The sequence below is a fragment of the Sinocyclocheilus grahami genome, unplaced genomic scaffold, assembly GCF_001515645.1.
Source record: "Sinocyclocheilus grahami isolate Dianchi unplaced genomic scaffold, SAMN03320097.WGS_v1.1 scaffold187.1, whole genome shotgun sequence".
NCBI classification, from domain to species: domain Eukaryota; kingdom Metazoa; phylum Chordata; class Actinopteri; order Cypriniformes; family Cyprinidae; genus Sinocyclocheilus; species Sinocyclocheilus grahami.
Window position 1 is genome coordinate 315,963 of NW_015505366.1, and position 14,083 is coordinate 330,045.

The 14,083-nt window shown below is 36.0% G+C and overlaps 1 protein-coding gene across 3 annotated transcripts in view; it reads right to left on the reverse strand.

Annotated features, from left to right (window-relative positions):
• lrp8 (low density lipoprotein receptor-related protein 8, apolipoprotein e receptor) overlaps positions 1-14,083 on the reverse strand; it is a 180,291-nt gene that overhangs the window by 70,624 nt on the left and 95,584 nt on the right. For all 3 annotated transcript variants that reach the window (XM_016284694.1, XM_016284693.1, XM_016284691.1), the window contains exon 4: positions 5,180-5,308. In XM_016284694.1, coding sequence (XP_016140180.1) covers positions 5,180-5,308 — 129 coding nt within the window. The remainder of the gene's footprint in view (positions 1-5,179; positions 5,309-14,083) is intronic.

Here is a 14,083-nt window from a genome sequence, read left to right on the forward strand (position 1 = left end):
GCATCAATTTCTCTTCCCTTTGTGCTTTGCACTTTTTAACACGAAGCGCTTATAATGTGTGCACATTGTAAGCGATTCGTGCTCATAGACTGTCAACCCTCTACATTGCGAGTAAATCACTCGCATATGCGACTAAATCTTCACTCTGGGCGACTAAATGATGTCTAATATTAGCCAATGGCTAATAAATTCTCAGATTTTACTCGCCAGTGTGAGTTGGATGCTGAGTATATGATTAGCACAGATATATTTTCACTCACAGAACACTCTGACTGAGCGCTCGTTTGAATGGATGCGCAGCGCACCTGTGTTTGTGTATTTGGCGTAATGTGTTTCTAGTGTGAAGGCGCACGACTCGGTGTTGCTTTCTCTCACTATGAGCAAAGAGCGAGAGTCTTACATAACATGCAGAATTGATGTGCTTCTAGAATAACTTTTGCGACTGAATTATCCACTAACCTAGTTTATGATACATTTTTGTCATAGATTATAAATATACATAGGCCTATATTTTTTCATATTTGTTTATTTTATTTTTCTTTATAATGAAGTAGTCTGTATCTAGTAGATTGTGAAAGAATGATTATCAGTTCCACACACAGAGATATATAAATACTACATTTATTTAAATGAGGGAAAAAAACTTCACTGGTATCGGATCGGAATCGGTATCGGCCAATACCGAACCCTAGGTATCGGAGGCAAAAAAGGCAGATCGGAGCATCCCTACTTCTAATAAACAGAATGCTCCGTTGGTGTGGACCCTAATATAGTTATTATTCTTGGTATGAACAAGTCTTTTTAACACACACAAAAACTAAAATTCATTTACTGACAGAATGATGTTGTTCCAAAACTCTATAACTTTTTTCTGTGGTTTATAAAAGATCTATAGTTTTTCCTTTTTTTTTTTTTTTTTCCATACAATAGAAGTCAATGGTCACCAAAACGGTTTAGTTACCAACACTTTTCAAAATATTTTCTTTGTTGTTCCACAGAAGGTGGACAGAGTTTTTAAATGAAAGAAGGTACATTTGAGTACCTGAATAATTTTAATAATAATTTTAAATAATATCTCTTTAAGATTAACAAGTTTGTTATTTAAGTTTTGTTTGAGCTGCTTAGCAGAACATTAATTCATGATAGCTAGATATTTGTGCATAGGACAGTATATATTGCTTGTTAAGGTATTTCTGTCAAATAATCAGTACATATTATTACTGAATCAACATAAATCCATACACAGTGAGAACGTCCCTTCACAGCTTCTATAATCATGCTGTCAGTTTGACCAAACAAATTCAAATTCAATTTCAAGCAAAACTGTGAATAATATAAGGAATGTTTAAAGTCAAAAAAGTACATGTTTGTGTTTATATGGCACTGCACCTAATCAACACACACATGCGCATTTATTATTAATATTATATGCAACCAGCAATTTAACTTCACACATTTGAGGCTTCAATGCTTTTTCCCCTCACGTCATGGAACTCCTCCCTCATAATGAGCTAAACGCCACAGCTCTGCCTCAGCAGGGGTTCCTCTCTCGGTCTAAAAGCAGTTTCAGAAATTAAAACCTTTAAAATTTTCTTCACAGGGCTTCCACAAGAGCACAGGGCACTTTGATTGTGCATTTTTAATGCAGGTTACTGATAACAATTTATACTTAAAAGCTTTCTTCGCAGTGTATCTGGAGATTAAGGTAATAGAGGGGAAAGAGAGAGCAGAGAGCAAAAGGGACACAGCTGAGTTTGAGGGAAAATAGTGCCTTTCTTCTACAAAAATGGGAAAGTGATGTTAGGAGGTATATTATTCATGTCTGGAACTCCCCAAGATGTGTTTTATGTAAATCTTCCAACCTTTAGTACACTACAAAGGGCTTTGAGGGTGCAAAGGGCTTGGAGTCTGGTAAACCCACTAAAAGTGCACTGTTGCCCCATTCAGCAAATGAAAGCACTAAATCAGTATTATGTTTTTAGCATTATGTATAATGCTCTGTAAATAAGCTATTACATTTTACCAGCCCACAAGGTACTAAGAATTCTGAACAACTTTGAATCTACATAACACCACCAACGCATTTCCCCCAAATGTTCTTCAACTAGCTTAACAGAGGCTTCTGAAAAACTCTGAGCAATGCTGCTGATTTCCAACTTCCCAGCATGCAACTGCAACATGAATAAATGCTGTTAAGTGTTTTGCTGCTTGCTGGCTTTATTTAAAAACCTTTTTACACAATAATGTTTGTTGACTGTCACCATTACACGCTGTTATTCTGGGGTAAATTGTTTATTAAATTATTAATAAAAAAATGCCTGAACTTTTGTCAACAATTCCTTAAAAAAAAATTAAAAAAATCAGAGGTAAACTGGAATCACTGTGACATACAAAAAATTACAGCAACACTAAAAAAACAATACAAATGTAATTAAAATGTAAATGTAAAAATGTCTTTTCTGGTTTTAGAACCATCATTTTATTTAAGATAACTCAAATCTAATGTGTAATTTATGCAAAAATGCAAAAAATATTAAGCAGAACAGTTTTCAACTGTAATTATAATAATGTTAAGAAGTCGCTTTTCAGCGGGCTTCTAGGACGCACCATGATGTAGAAAAACAGAGATGGCCCAACTCAAAAATGCACTCTGGTGCAAAGTTATGTTTATTTACAGTGAGGCTTTGTTAATTGTCTTGCCTACCGAGAGACATATTACATTGGAGCGAGAGCTCCTTTTATAATGGTCACGTGACCTCACCAGATCCTCTTCCAGGTGACTGGCGAGACTGGAAGAGCGCGGCTGATACATAAAAAACTGTCTCCAGCAATGCTCAGGTTCATCCCCACCTCCTCTGACCCGGGACTAAATCAAACAACATAACACTACTATCAGCATAACATGGGTAAAGCATATATTTAAAAACATCTTGCATTACAATTCAACATAACCCAGGTGCGATGTATGTAAGCAAGTAGGGTAATGTATGTATATAATTGCAAATAATGCATTATATATATGGCAAGGGAAGAAGGTGTGATGCTGAAATTAATGTCCATGTGCCATATGATAACGTGTGCACCAGCCACTACGGCAGTAACGGAGGGGATAAAGGGAAGAATGAGCAGCATGGATGCATATGGAAACCAGTGCCATTCAGCCAGGGCTGGAACTCCTGCCTTTCCAAACAAGAAATGGTAGTATATTTACAATAAATCAAATACAGAATTTTAAAGATGGTTGATGCAAAACAGCCAAGGTTTAAGCTAAACATGTTTCATAATAAAAAAAGTATTATTATTGTCCCTGTTCTCTGTCCCTGTGATGAGCTTCTGGTTCACGTGGAGGTGATTGATTTGAAAAAGATTTGAAATGTGATTTTTGCAAAACATGATTCTTCAGAAGTTATGGGCTGTACAGCATTACGAGTAATATGTATTCATAGACCGTGCCTTAACATCTTCAATTATAAATCAAAAGGAGCAGTCCTGCAGGTTATTCTATAATAAAAAATAGAAGTCTCAGGACCAGACATCAAGCAGGAAATCAATTATAATCAGCAGCACAGTGAAATATTACAGCGATGTTAATGCTCTTATTTTCCAGTTCAGCGCAGGACTGTACGGCACGCAAATCACAGCTATAAATCCACAGAGATAAACAAACTCTGTCACGCTGCTAATCATAGTGCTAATAGTCAGAAAATGGAAAACCATAAAAGATAGAGTTGAAAGACGTGTCCTGTATTTCATTATTACATGATTAAGTATAAGAGAAAGCGTAAACCCATAGTGACACAAGGACAAGAGATTTCACTCTGCTGTGTTTGGAGATATGAAAAGCACGCGTGTCTAGGCTGGATAATAGGCAGGATAATTACATATTATGAACACAACAGGGCAATTCAATTGTGATATATGCATTTTGTAGACATTACTGGATAATGGCCAACAGAGAAACACAATAATCTCTTTAGTCCAGCCAGCATGATCTCATCAGTATATTTTGGCTTTAAAATACAAAGTAAGTAACACACATACAATTTTTACATTTGAATTGACAATACAACACCAACCTATAGACAGCTTCTAATGTCTAACTAATTTAGAGATGCTTGATCGGTCGGCGCCGGACCGCAAATTTAACCACCCGTAACTCCCGAACCCCGGGGGCTATCGACGCGGGGGTGGTCTCATTAGAAAGCAGGCCTCTAGACGTACGATTCTCGTTTGAGAGGGTTTCTCGAGCTGAAGGGATCCCCCGAATTTGGTGCGGATTCGCCGCGCCGTTATGGAGATATGGCCATTCAAAGTTTTAATGGTTTTCCATAGACTTAAGCTTTAAAGCGTTTCATCCAGGTCGCCAGTAGCAAACAATGGAGCGCGCTCTGCTGGACAAACTAAGTAATTACACCATTTCAAGCATTTTATCTGCGTTGATCTGTAAAAAAAATGTCAAATCGGCGGCATATCTGCAGCATATTCGCCGATACCGATATATCGGCGACAGGCTCATATCGGCTGATAATATCGGCAAAACGATATATATTGGTCGGGCTCTAATATAGACACTGTAATATTAATAATAATCAACAGGTGACTTAGCCTACAGTACAGAAAATATTTAGCCATACTAAACAAATCAGCAAATTTTTAGCTGCTCTGCCGTGGATTTAAAATGCTGAGTTTGCTTTTATCCATGAGCCCTTCAGCAGTATTTAGGAGTTTCTTATATTGATAAAGATCCTGAAGGGCTTTAAAAGGCCAAATGCATAATACATAATATTTCCATAATAGAGATAGTTGGAGAATCAATGGTTTTATAGGTTGCATGTCAAAGAGCAAAGTTAAATCAATATTGGTTTATAATCTAATAGTAAATTGAAATACCTTTATTTGGCAGCCGGATTATTGTGTGTGTGCAGGCGTGTTAGTGTGTGAGAGAGAGGAAAGGAGAGAGAGAAAGTGTGTGTGTAAGCAGAATTTCTATTTTATTTATAATCATAAAACACACTCATTCTCACCCGCTGTGACAATTTATCAATGCAAGAACATTAAACACACACACACACACACACACACACACACACACAATGCACTGAAGACTAACTGTACATTATCCAGACAGGACCTATTTTTAGTGAATTCCTCTTTATTTTTCATTCCTCCCAGGACTTACCTGCAGCACACTGCTCCTCATCTGCTCCATTTTCACAGTCCTGTTCACCATCGCAGCGCCATGACAACGACACGCATTTGCTCGTCGAGCCGCCACAGTCAAACTTCTCTGGTGGACACGTCTGTCGACCTATGAGTGAAAGCAACACAGAGAGCTGTTCAAGAATAAAATATCAACTAATGCCAAAAGGCATATTCCTGGATGCTGATCAGTCAATAATATACAACACAAGGACAAATTTTCATACAAAACAAATTTTCTAAGATAGTGTCAATATCATCTCTAAATACAATACTATTAATAGATTGTAGATTTTTTTAATGTTTTTGGAAATCTAATGTTCACTACTAATCAAAAATACAGTAAAAACTATAATATTGTGAAATATTGTTATAATTTTAAATGTGACGTGCTAAATTTTCCGCAGTCTTTACTCCAGTCTTCAGAGTCACATGACCATTTAAGAATCACACTAGATTTGGTGCTCAAGAAAAATGTCTTATTATCAATAATGTTGAAAACTTGCTGATTAATATTTTTGTAGTAACTGTGAAACATTTTTTAGGTGAATTTGGTGAATAGAAAGTTATTAGAAAACTACAATAACTAATTATATAAAACTATAATAAAATTCTATAGTTTGAAACCATTGAGCATTTATTTAAAATAGGATTTTTTGTGTAACACTTTAAATGTCTTTATTGTCACTTTTAATAAATGTAACATCCTTGCTGAATAAAAAGTAATTTCTTTCTTTCAAAAAAATTTAAATAATAAAAAATAAATCTGACTCAATAAATTATAACATTTTTGTCATTTGTAATTATTTTCAATGTAAAACTTTTACACAAATACTAAACAATAAAACAAGACAATAAGACAATAAAAACACCAATGAGACATTTAAATAAACCATATGAAAAAAAATCTATTTAAATAGATTTACAATAATAACTTTTTCAACATGCTGGGAAATCCCTAATAAGCACGTTTGAACACTGTATTGAACATTGTATTCTCTGAACTCTGACCCAGGAAGTACTCTGACATTTTTTACACTGAAAACCCCAAAAGACAACTAAAACAATTACAATAATACTATCGATTATAATAACACAAGAATTAATTAATCTTTATTATTTTGATTAGGTTTTTTAAATTTTTTAATTGTTGGACCATGCACTGATGTTTAACTTCAGAAAAAAAATGATTAGAAGACAAGCAAATGCTATAATTGTCATGCACAATGAAGGGAACAATGCGTTTTTCATACAGAATAAATATAAATAAAAATATATGCATTTAGTTATATTAAGTCAAACTTTTGCTGCTGCTGCTTCTTTTCATTTCGTTATAAAATGATGCTTTCTACATGAAGTTTCTTTTTTCTTGACAAGCCCCATCACACAAACACACATTCAATATAACATCTCTACTGGCTATATTTTTTGCCAAAATCGAAGCCCATTGAAACATTTTTAAGTTTCATCCCAGATCACACAGCATTCCCAAGACAGCTCCATAAATTATACATCTCTACATGTCTGGGAACCCAACTACAAATCAATAGCAGCTAGACTGATTTCTCTCTCTCCCACTCTTCAGTCTTTTGAGTAATTTTCAGTGTATAAAAGAAGATTTATGAAGACCTTCTCACCTTCTCTGACACCTAGAATCTGTGTCTGCAGCCCATTGTTGTCTGAACCCTATCTATAATCATCAGAATGAATGCCATGTCTCTCGCTGGATTTCACTATTGTACAGCCTTCTCTGAAGAAATGGGAAAAAGACAGCTGTGAATCTCATTTGAGATATCTCTTCATCAGCACACAGCCATTGTGGCTTTGCAAATTGAGGCCCAGTCCTCATCTGTGGAAGCCATATTGGATCGAAGACTGTCAGAGAAAAAAGCCCTATTTAAAGGGATAGTGCACCCAAAAATGAAAATTTGATGCTTATCTGCTTACCCCCAGGGCATCCAAGATGTAGGTGACTTTGTTTCTTCAGTAGAACACATATGATGATGACCGCAAGGCTTGTTGGTGTACGACTAGGGAAATGTATGTGACAGAGCGGGTTTGTTTGAACAGCCTTTTTATGTGCGTGTGCGAGCGGGTGTGTTTCTGGCTTTGTCAGCATGTGTCTGAATAAACTGAATGACCCATTCTCACTGTCTGGCTGACTGCTAGAGATAGCGCAGCCTCATGGGAAACTCAGTCTGTCTTATCTCCTCTCTCTCCTCGCTACCCCTGAAGACTACTGTGCCCACAGGGCTTTTCATTCACTGCCCATAAAGCCCTGGTTTCCTCTAGTTCACACAGCAAAACACTCAAAGAGGTTTGATAAAGGCACCACAACCAATGTAAAATAAACAACACATTGGGAATATCAACATTATTTTAATGTACTTTAATCTGCTCGTTACACTTCCTAAAGACCGTCAATAGGCTAGTTTCATGATCTTTCCTTATGAAAACATTAAGACAGATGTTTTAATAGTATCTCTGATTTAAACTTCAAAAAAGTGTTAGAGTTGCTAAGAGTTTCAATTCAAACAATGAATCAATTCATAACGCAAAAATTCAATGAAATGATTGCATTATCACTCAAACACAAACATGCACGTCACACACATACACTCTACCACTTGGAGTTAGTATGTTATTTTTTAATTAATATTTTCATTTAGCAAAGATGCATTAAATTGATCAAAAGTGACAGAAGTTACAACATTTTCTATTTCTAACTATTCATCAAAGAATAAAATCACAAAAGTATTAAAGTGCACAACATTTGGTTAGGAGTTCTATATGTTTAAAAAAATGATAATAATAACAAATGTTTCTTGAGCACCGAATCAGCATATTAGAATGATTTCTGAAGGATCACATGACACTGAAGACTTCAGGAATAAATTACATTTTAAAATATACAAATATAAAATGGTTATTTTAAATTGTAATATGATTTCAGAGTATTACTCATTACAGAAGTGGTGCTTGATGGCTGTAGCAGTGGAGTGGATGAATTTAGAGATAGAATCGTTGTAATCACCTGCGTCTTCAAAGAGTTTCAGACACTGACAGCATAAATCCTCAGTTTAAGAATATAATATTAAAAAACGAATATATTATTATAATAAAACAAGAAAAAATTGCCACCAGCAAATAATACCCCAAGACCTCTCTGATCGTTCTATAATTCTAAGAGGCATCAGAATAACACCCACACTGCTCTGACAGATGAACGTTCAGTGGATTTAACTGTAAGAAAGTGATGAACTCAACACCTTCTCTCAGGCACTATGAGCCAGAGGTCAGCTCAGACTCAAAAGATGGTGAGTTCAGACTGATGCACTCCCTGACGATTAGAGACACTCTCAAACAACCACGCAAGGCCTGTGGCCCTAAACTCAGAGAATAATAGGACACTGACTGACAGTGGGATAAACTACAATAACAAAGCAGAGATGCACACAGTCAACATCAAGCTTAATTTGAAGAGCAAAGCTGAGGTCTCAGAGCACAAATTCATGTTTATTTCTTTGTGAAGACAAAATAAGAAAGAGCTCTACTCGTACTCCGTGCACGGTTCAACTCATCCTGACTGCAATGCAGTTCCTCCTGGGAAAATGAAATTATGGAAGAACCACAGGGAGCGGGTGAGATTAGATTAACATATTTATCTAATAATGTAAATGATTTTCTTGGTGCGGGTGTAACATTGTTAATCTAAGCTGGGGAAATGAAATTTCTCAGATGCGCATCAGTACGCTCAAAGAAATAATCATTAGCTTTGCACAAACCACATTATATTAGGGAGGCAGTTTCAGTCAATAACGTCCGAGTGATGAGTTTCACAGTCAACTAAATTCAGGCATTCTTGTGAGTGGTGAGCATAATGTGTGTTTAAGTGGGCATTGAAGCGTCTTCCATTACTCCTTTCTCATTTACCTAAATGCATCAGAAGTTTGCATAAGCCTATAATGGCTAAAAGTATCTGGACACCCCACAAATAATGGTTTGACTATTCCAACTATTCCCAACAGTATGTCCATAACTAATAAGGTTATAAAATCAAGTGTGTAGTCTCTCTCTCTCTCTCTCTCTCTCTGTATGTCTAATGTTCTTTCTGTCCTTAAACCTTCAACATCAATGTTTTTGAAAGTATTTTCAAAACATTCAAGGTTTTTCTTGACAACCTGTGGTTTTGTAGGTAAATATAGACAGTAATATATTCAGTAATATACATAAACATTCAAAAGTTTGGGGTCAGCTAGATTCATTTAAAAAAAAAAATCTATTTTATTCTGCAAGGATGCATTAAATTGATGAAAAGTGACAGAAAAGACCTTTATATTTAAAAATAAATAAATAAAATCTATTTTTAAAAAATGCTGTTCTTTTCAACGTTCTATCCATAAAAGAAGCCTAACACTGAAGACTGGAATAAATTTAACTTTAAATACATTCAAATAGAGAATAGTTATTTTAAATTGTAATAATATTTCACAATATTTATGTTTTTACTCTATTAGTGACCAAAAATGCAGCCTTTGTGAGCATAAGAGACTTCCTTAAATAACATTAAAAAAAAAAAAAACCTTACAGACCTCAAACTTTTGAACTATAGTGTGAATTTTAATTTAACTGAATTTTAATTCTAGTATATTTTCAATTCGCATTTTTCTGCATTAATCCAAATTCGGTAATTGAAATGGATTAAAAAGGCATTTAATACACTTCTGAATAGCTCACAACCCTGCTTACCTGAACTCTGGTAAACACTTTTGGAGATGAATTGAACTGCTGACTACAAGGCCAGACCCAGTCATATAGCTAACATCTGTGCCTGAACTTAAAGGGTTAGTTCACCCAAAAATGAAAATTAGGCTGCGTTTTACTCACCCTCGAGGCGTCCTAGGTGTATATGACTTTCTTCTTTCAGACGAATCCAGCCAGAGTTATATAAAAAATTGTCTGTGATCTTTCAAGCTCTATCATTGCAATCAGCGGGTGTTGCATTGCTTCAGTCCAAACGGAGTTAAATAAAAACCAGTCTCCTCTTGGCTTAAATTGAAATCCTCCGACATTCTTCTTTACAAATCCTCATTTTGTACTTCTAATTCTCGACTGTTGTTTTGTTTTGATCTCTCCACTGCGCTTCCGCGTTCGTCACTTCTGAGCGGCGCATGCGCAAAGCTGACCTCCATACGTCATCCGCCCAGAACCGCTTCCGTTTACAACAGTGAGCTCAAGCTAGATTAAAGTGATTATTACGTTTTGAATATGGATATTTTTCTTACAAAAACGCATTGATTCGCTAGAGGAGGCCTTTGTTCACCCCCCGGAGCCGTGTGAGACTCTTTTTTTTATGGATGGGTGCTTTTTATTTAACTTCTTTTGGACTGAAGCAATGCAACACTCGCTGACTGCAATGATAGAGCTTGAAAGATCAAAGACAATTTTTAATATAACTCCGACTGGATTCGTCTGAAAGAAGAAAGTCATATACACCTAGGATGCCTCGGGGGTGAGTAAAACGCAGCCTAATTTTCATTTTTGGGTAAACTAACCCTTTAACTTCTCTGAGCCAGTATAGCATTAAACCTTATTAAGATGTGCGGCTGGTGTTAAAGAGTTTGGGTAAGTTAGCTATAAAAAGTTGTGTTAGTCCTAGGGAAGGTCATTCTTAATCAGAGTATGAGCCTCCAGGACTTTCAATGGATATACCTTTATCACAAATGCTGACGGCTGCACACTCACATGCCGTCCAACAAGAAGAGGCAGCTCTATTGACGTGCTTATCGACAGCTTTCTGGAGAACCCTTTTGATCCACAGATACAGCTCTGTCCAGCACAGTCAAGGCCGCCTCTAGCATGCATCTAAACGTCCCGCCCCTCAACATAGCGGCATGTGCTCCGGTTGTATTGTAAACAATGATGTCATCTATATTGCTTATCAATTTGACCCGATTGAGACGCAGAGGATATTAGTGAAGAGGATCGCGCAGAACCTGTGCAAGCACGGCTTTTAATGGTAGGCCTAAAATTTGTGTTTGTTGTTGTCTCATACTTTTAGATACGCTGTTATTTGTAAATGCGACTGCTTCTGTTAGCTTTTAATATACGGTTTTATTCTGATTAAAGCTTTAATACAGTTCGGCAACCGCACACGCGTCCATGTATAATGCTTCTCATAGCTATAGTATGTGAAAATAAGTGTATTCACTGAGCTGATGATCTGAATGAGAGAGAGAGAGCGAGAGAGAGAGACGCAGAGCGTGTGCAGAGCAGGGCCAGGCCAGGAACAGGATGAGAACGCTGCTTTAGAACATTGTGAATCCATTAGAATCGTTAGAAGACAGAATCGTAATTCATATATGAATAGATTTTTATGCGCACCCCTAGTTTTCTCTTCCTCTTCTCTAAAGCAGCGCAGCATGGCCTTGCCCCCTTTGCTGCGTGTTCCCGGAGGCGGGGTTTATGTAAAATTCTGGGTTCTTGACGTAACGGACCCGGGAAGTAACTCGTTGTAGTCCCTTACCAGTCGTTTTCGTAGGCATTAAACTGCCAGAATTTTAAAAGACGATATCTCCGTTTGCATGAACTTTCAGCTTCGTAACGTTGCAGATATTGCTTATGATCAAACAGCAACATTACACACTAACTAACATTTAAAAAGTGAAATCGCAATCAACCACCCCTTTAAAAATATCTTAATTCATGTTTCAAAGATGAAGTTTTAATAAAGATCCAGACCACGTCAGTAAGAACTAGGGATGTAACGATTCACTCAACTCACGATTCGATTCGATTCACGATTTTGATTTCACGATTCGATTCGATTCACGGTTACTATTTTTTACAAAATTAGATTTAAGACAAATTATAAATGAAATGTGTCCTGTTATTATTGCTTGGACATGAATGGTTTGACTTCAGTTTTGTGAAACTATACATAAAAATATCTGCATGAAACAGAAACAGCAGAGCTGAATGAGATGCAGACTCACTCTCTGCTAGCAGGTGGCGCTTAAAGCGTTTCTTTGGTTTCCGCTGTAAACAAAGCAGCCCTGCACTTGTGAACTTTAATATGCATTATACAGAGGCAAGAGGAAAAGCAAAAATACCATCTAAACTTTTCTAAAGACAGTAAGTTCCCCTCAGACATGCATTCATATAAACTCCTACCCCTAAATGAACCGCGATTTGTTTAGCATCTCAACCGATTTAAATCGTCACATATTTAAATCGATTTTCAACCGGCTCGCGGTTAATCGTTACATCCCTAGTAAGAACTCAGTTTTTTTTGTTCCCTTGATTTTTCCACAGATTTGTTTAAAATCAGCACAATTAGACGCAGGATTTTCAGAAAGATTGAAACTAAAAGACGATGCTGTGCTGACTATATTGGATCCAACAGTAATGTCGCACCACACAAATGTGAGTAACTGTTTTTATTATGTGGTCACTATTGCTGTTATTACAGATCGTTTGATATGTAATGAGTATTTATGCGTTTTTAACCTAAATCACTGCAGTATCCATCTAATGAAGGATGTAGGCTGTCAAACATACACATAGCAGTGGGCGTGTACTTCTGAGTCTACAATACGCCACACCTAATTCAAACAGAGCGTTCAGATGAGGGGTCAAAACAGGACAGAAAATAGCCTATTACTTCTAAATTATGATGTAGAAATATAGATAGCATTATAAGTGGCCCTCAGAGAACAGTACAACATGATAAAAAATGCAGTTCATGACCTCTTTGAGCCTTTCTTTTTAAGAATATGATGTTAATGAAATGAAACCTAAGTGTAAAGATAGTACACTTTTATCACTGTTACTTAACATACTTAAGTACACTTTTTTTAAATGCACTTTGTAATGTCAAATTTTACTTTAAAGAACATTCTAAATCATTATGTATTAGTATTTCTTTGTGCTCTAAAGATGTATTGACTAACATACTAAAGCATATGTAAAGTCGATTATAATTTTAACTGTAATTTGTTATTCAATATTACATTTGTAATATATTTGAAATGTCCTAAAATGCAACTTCATTTAAATACATGACATACAAGTTTCAACAGAAAGTACATTAAAGTGTATTTTAATTTACAATTAAGGATTGTCACAACATTCCGCAGTAAACTCAAACCATAATGTATTTCAAAGACAAGAGATGATGTCCTACTTAAAAAAATAAAAAAAGTTCAGCTAATTTAATTTAATATAAATTTAAACTATAATGCATTTTCCTTTAATTGCAATTAACATTCAGTTAAGTGTCCAAAACATTACATTTAGGTTGCCCTTAAGTATATTCTTTAAAAACATAATATTTCCATAAGTACTTTTTAAAAGTATGTTAAAGTGTACTTCTTTTTCACAAGGGATGCAATGTTGCAATGCATGCTCATCTTCTTATGTCTTTCTACCTGACAATGACGTACAGTTTGTATAGTATGTAAGAGAAATGTAGCACCTCCCCTTAGCTTCACTCAGTCCCTCTTTAAATGTTAAAGAGTCACCAGACAAATTGATTAGCATAGCAATTTCCTGTCAGGTTAGGACATCAGAATTGATCAGGGTCCCCCATACAAAGCTAAATATGACTGGGAGGTTTCACCATGATAAACTCTTAAATTTTTCCCCCTCTCCCAACCACGCAGTGAAGGGACATTAGCGAGGCAGTTAATCAAAATCACATTAGCATATAGTACAGGACAGAATGCTGAAGAGATCCCAGCATTCCTGATAATGGGATCAAGGCATTTGGGTTTTAGATGGATTCCAGTCAGGACTGAGCTGGTCATTAAACCTACATAGCAACACACACACACACACACACACACACACACACACACACACACACACACACACACACACACGC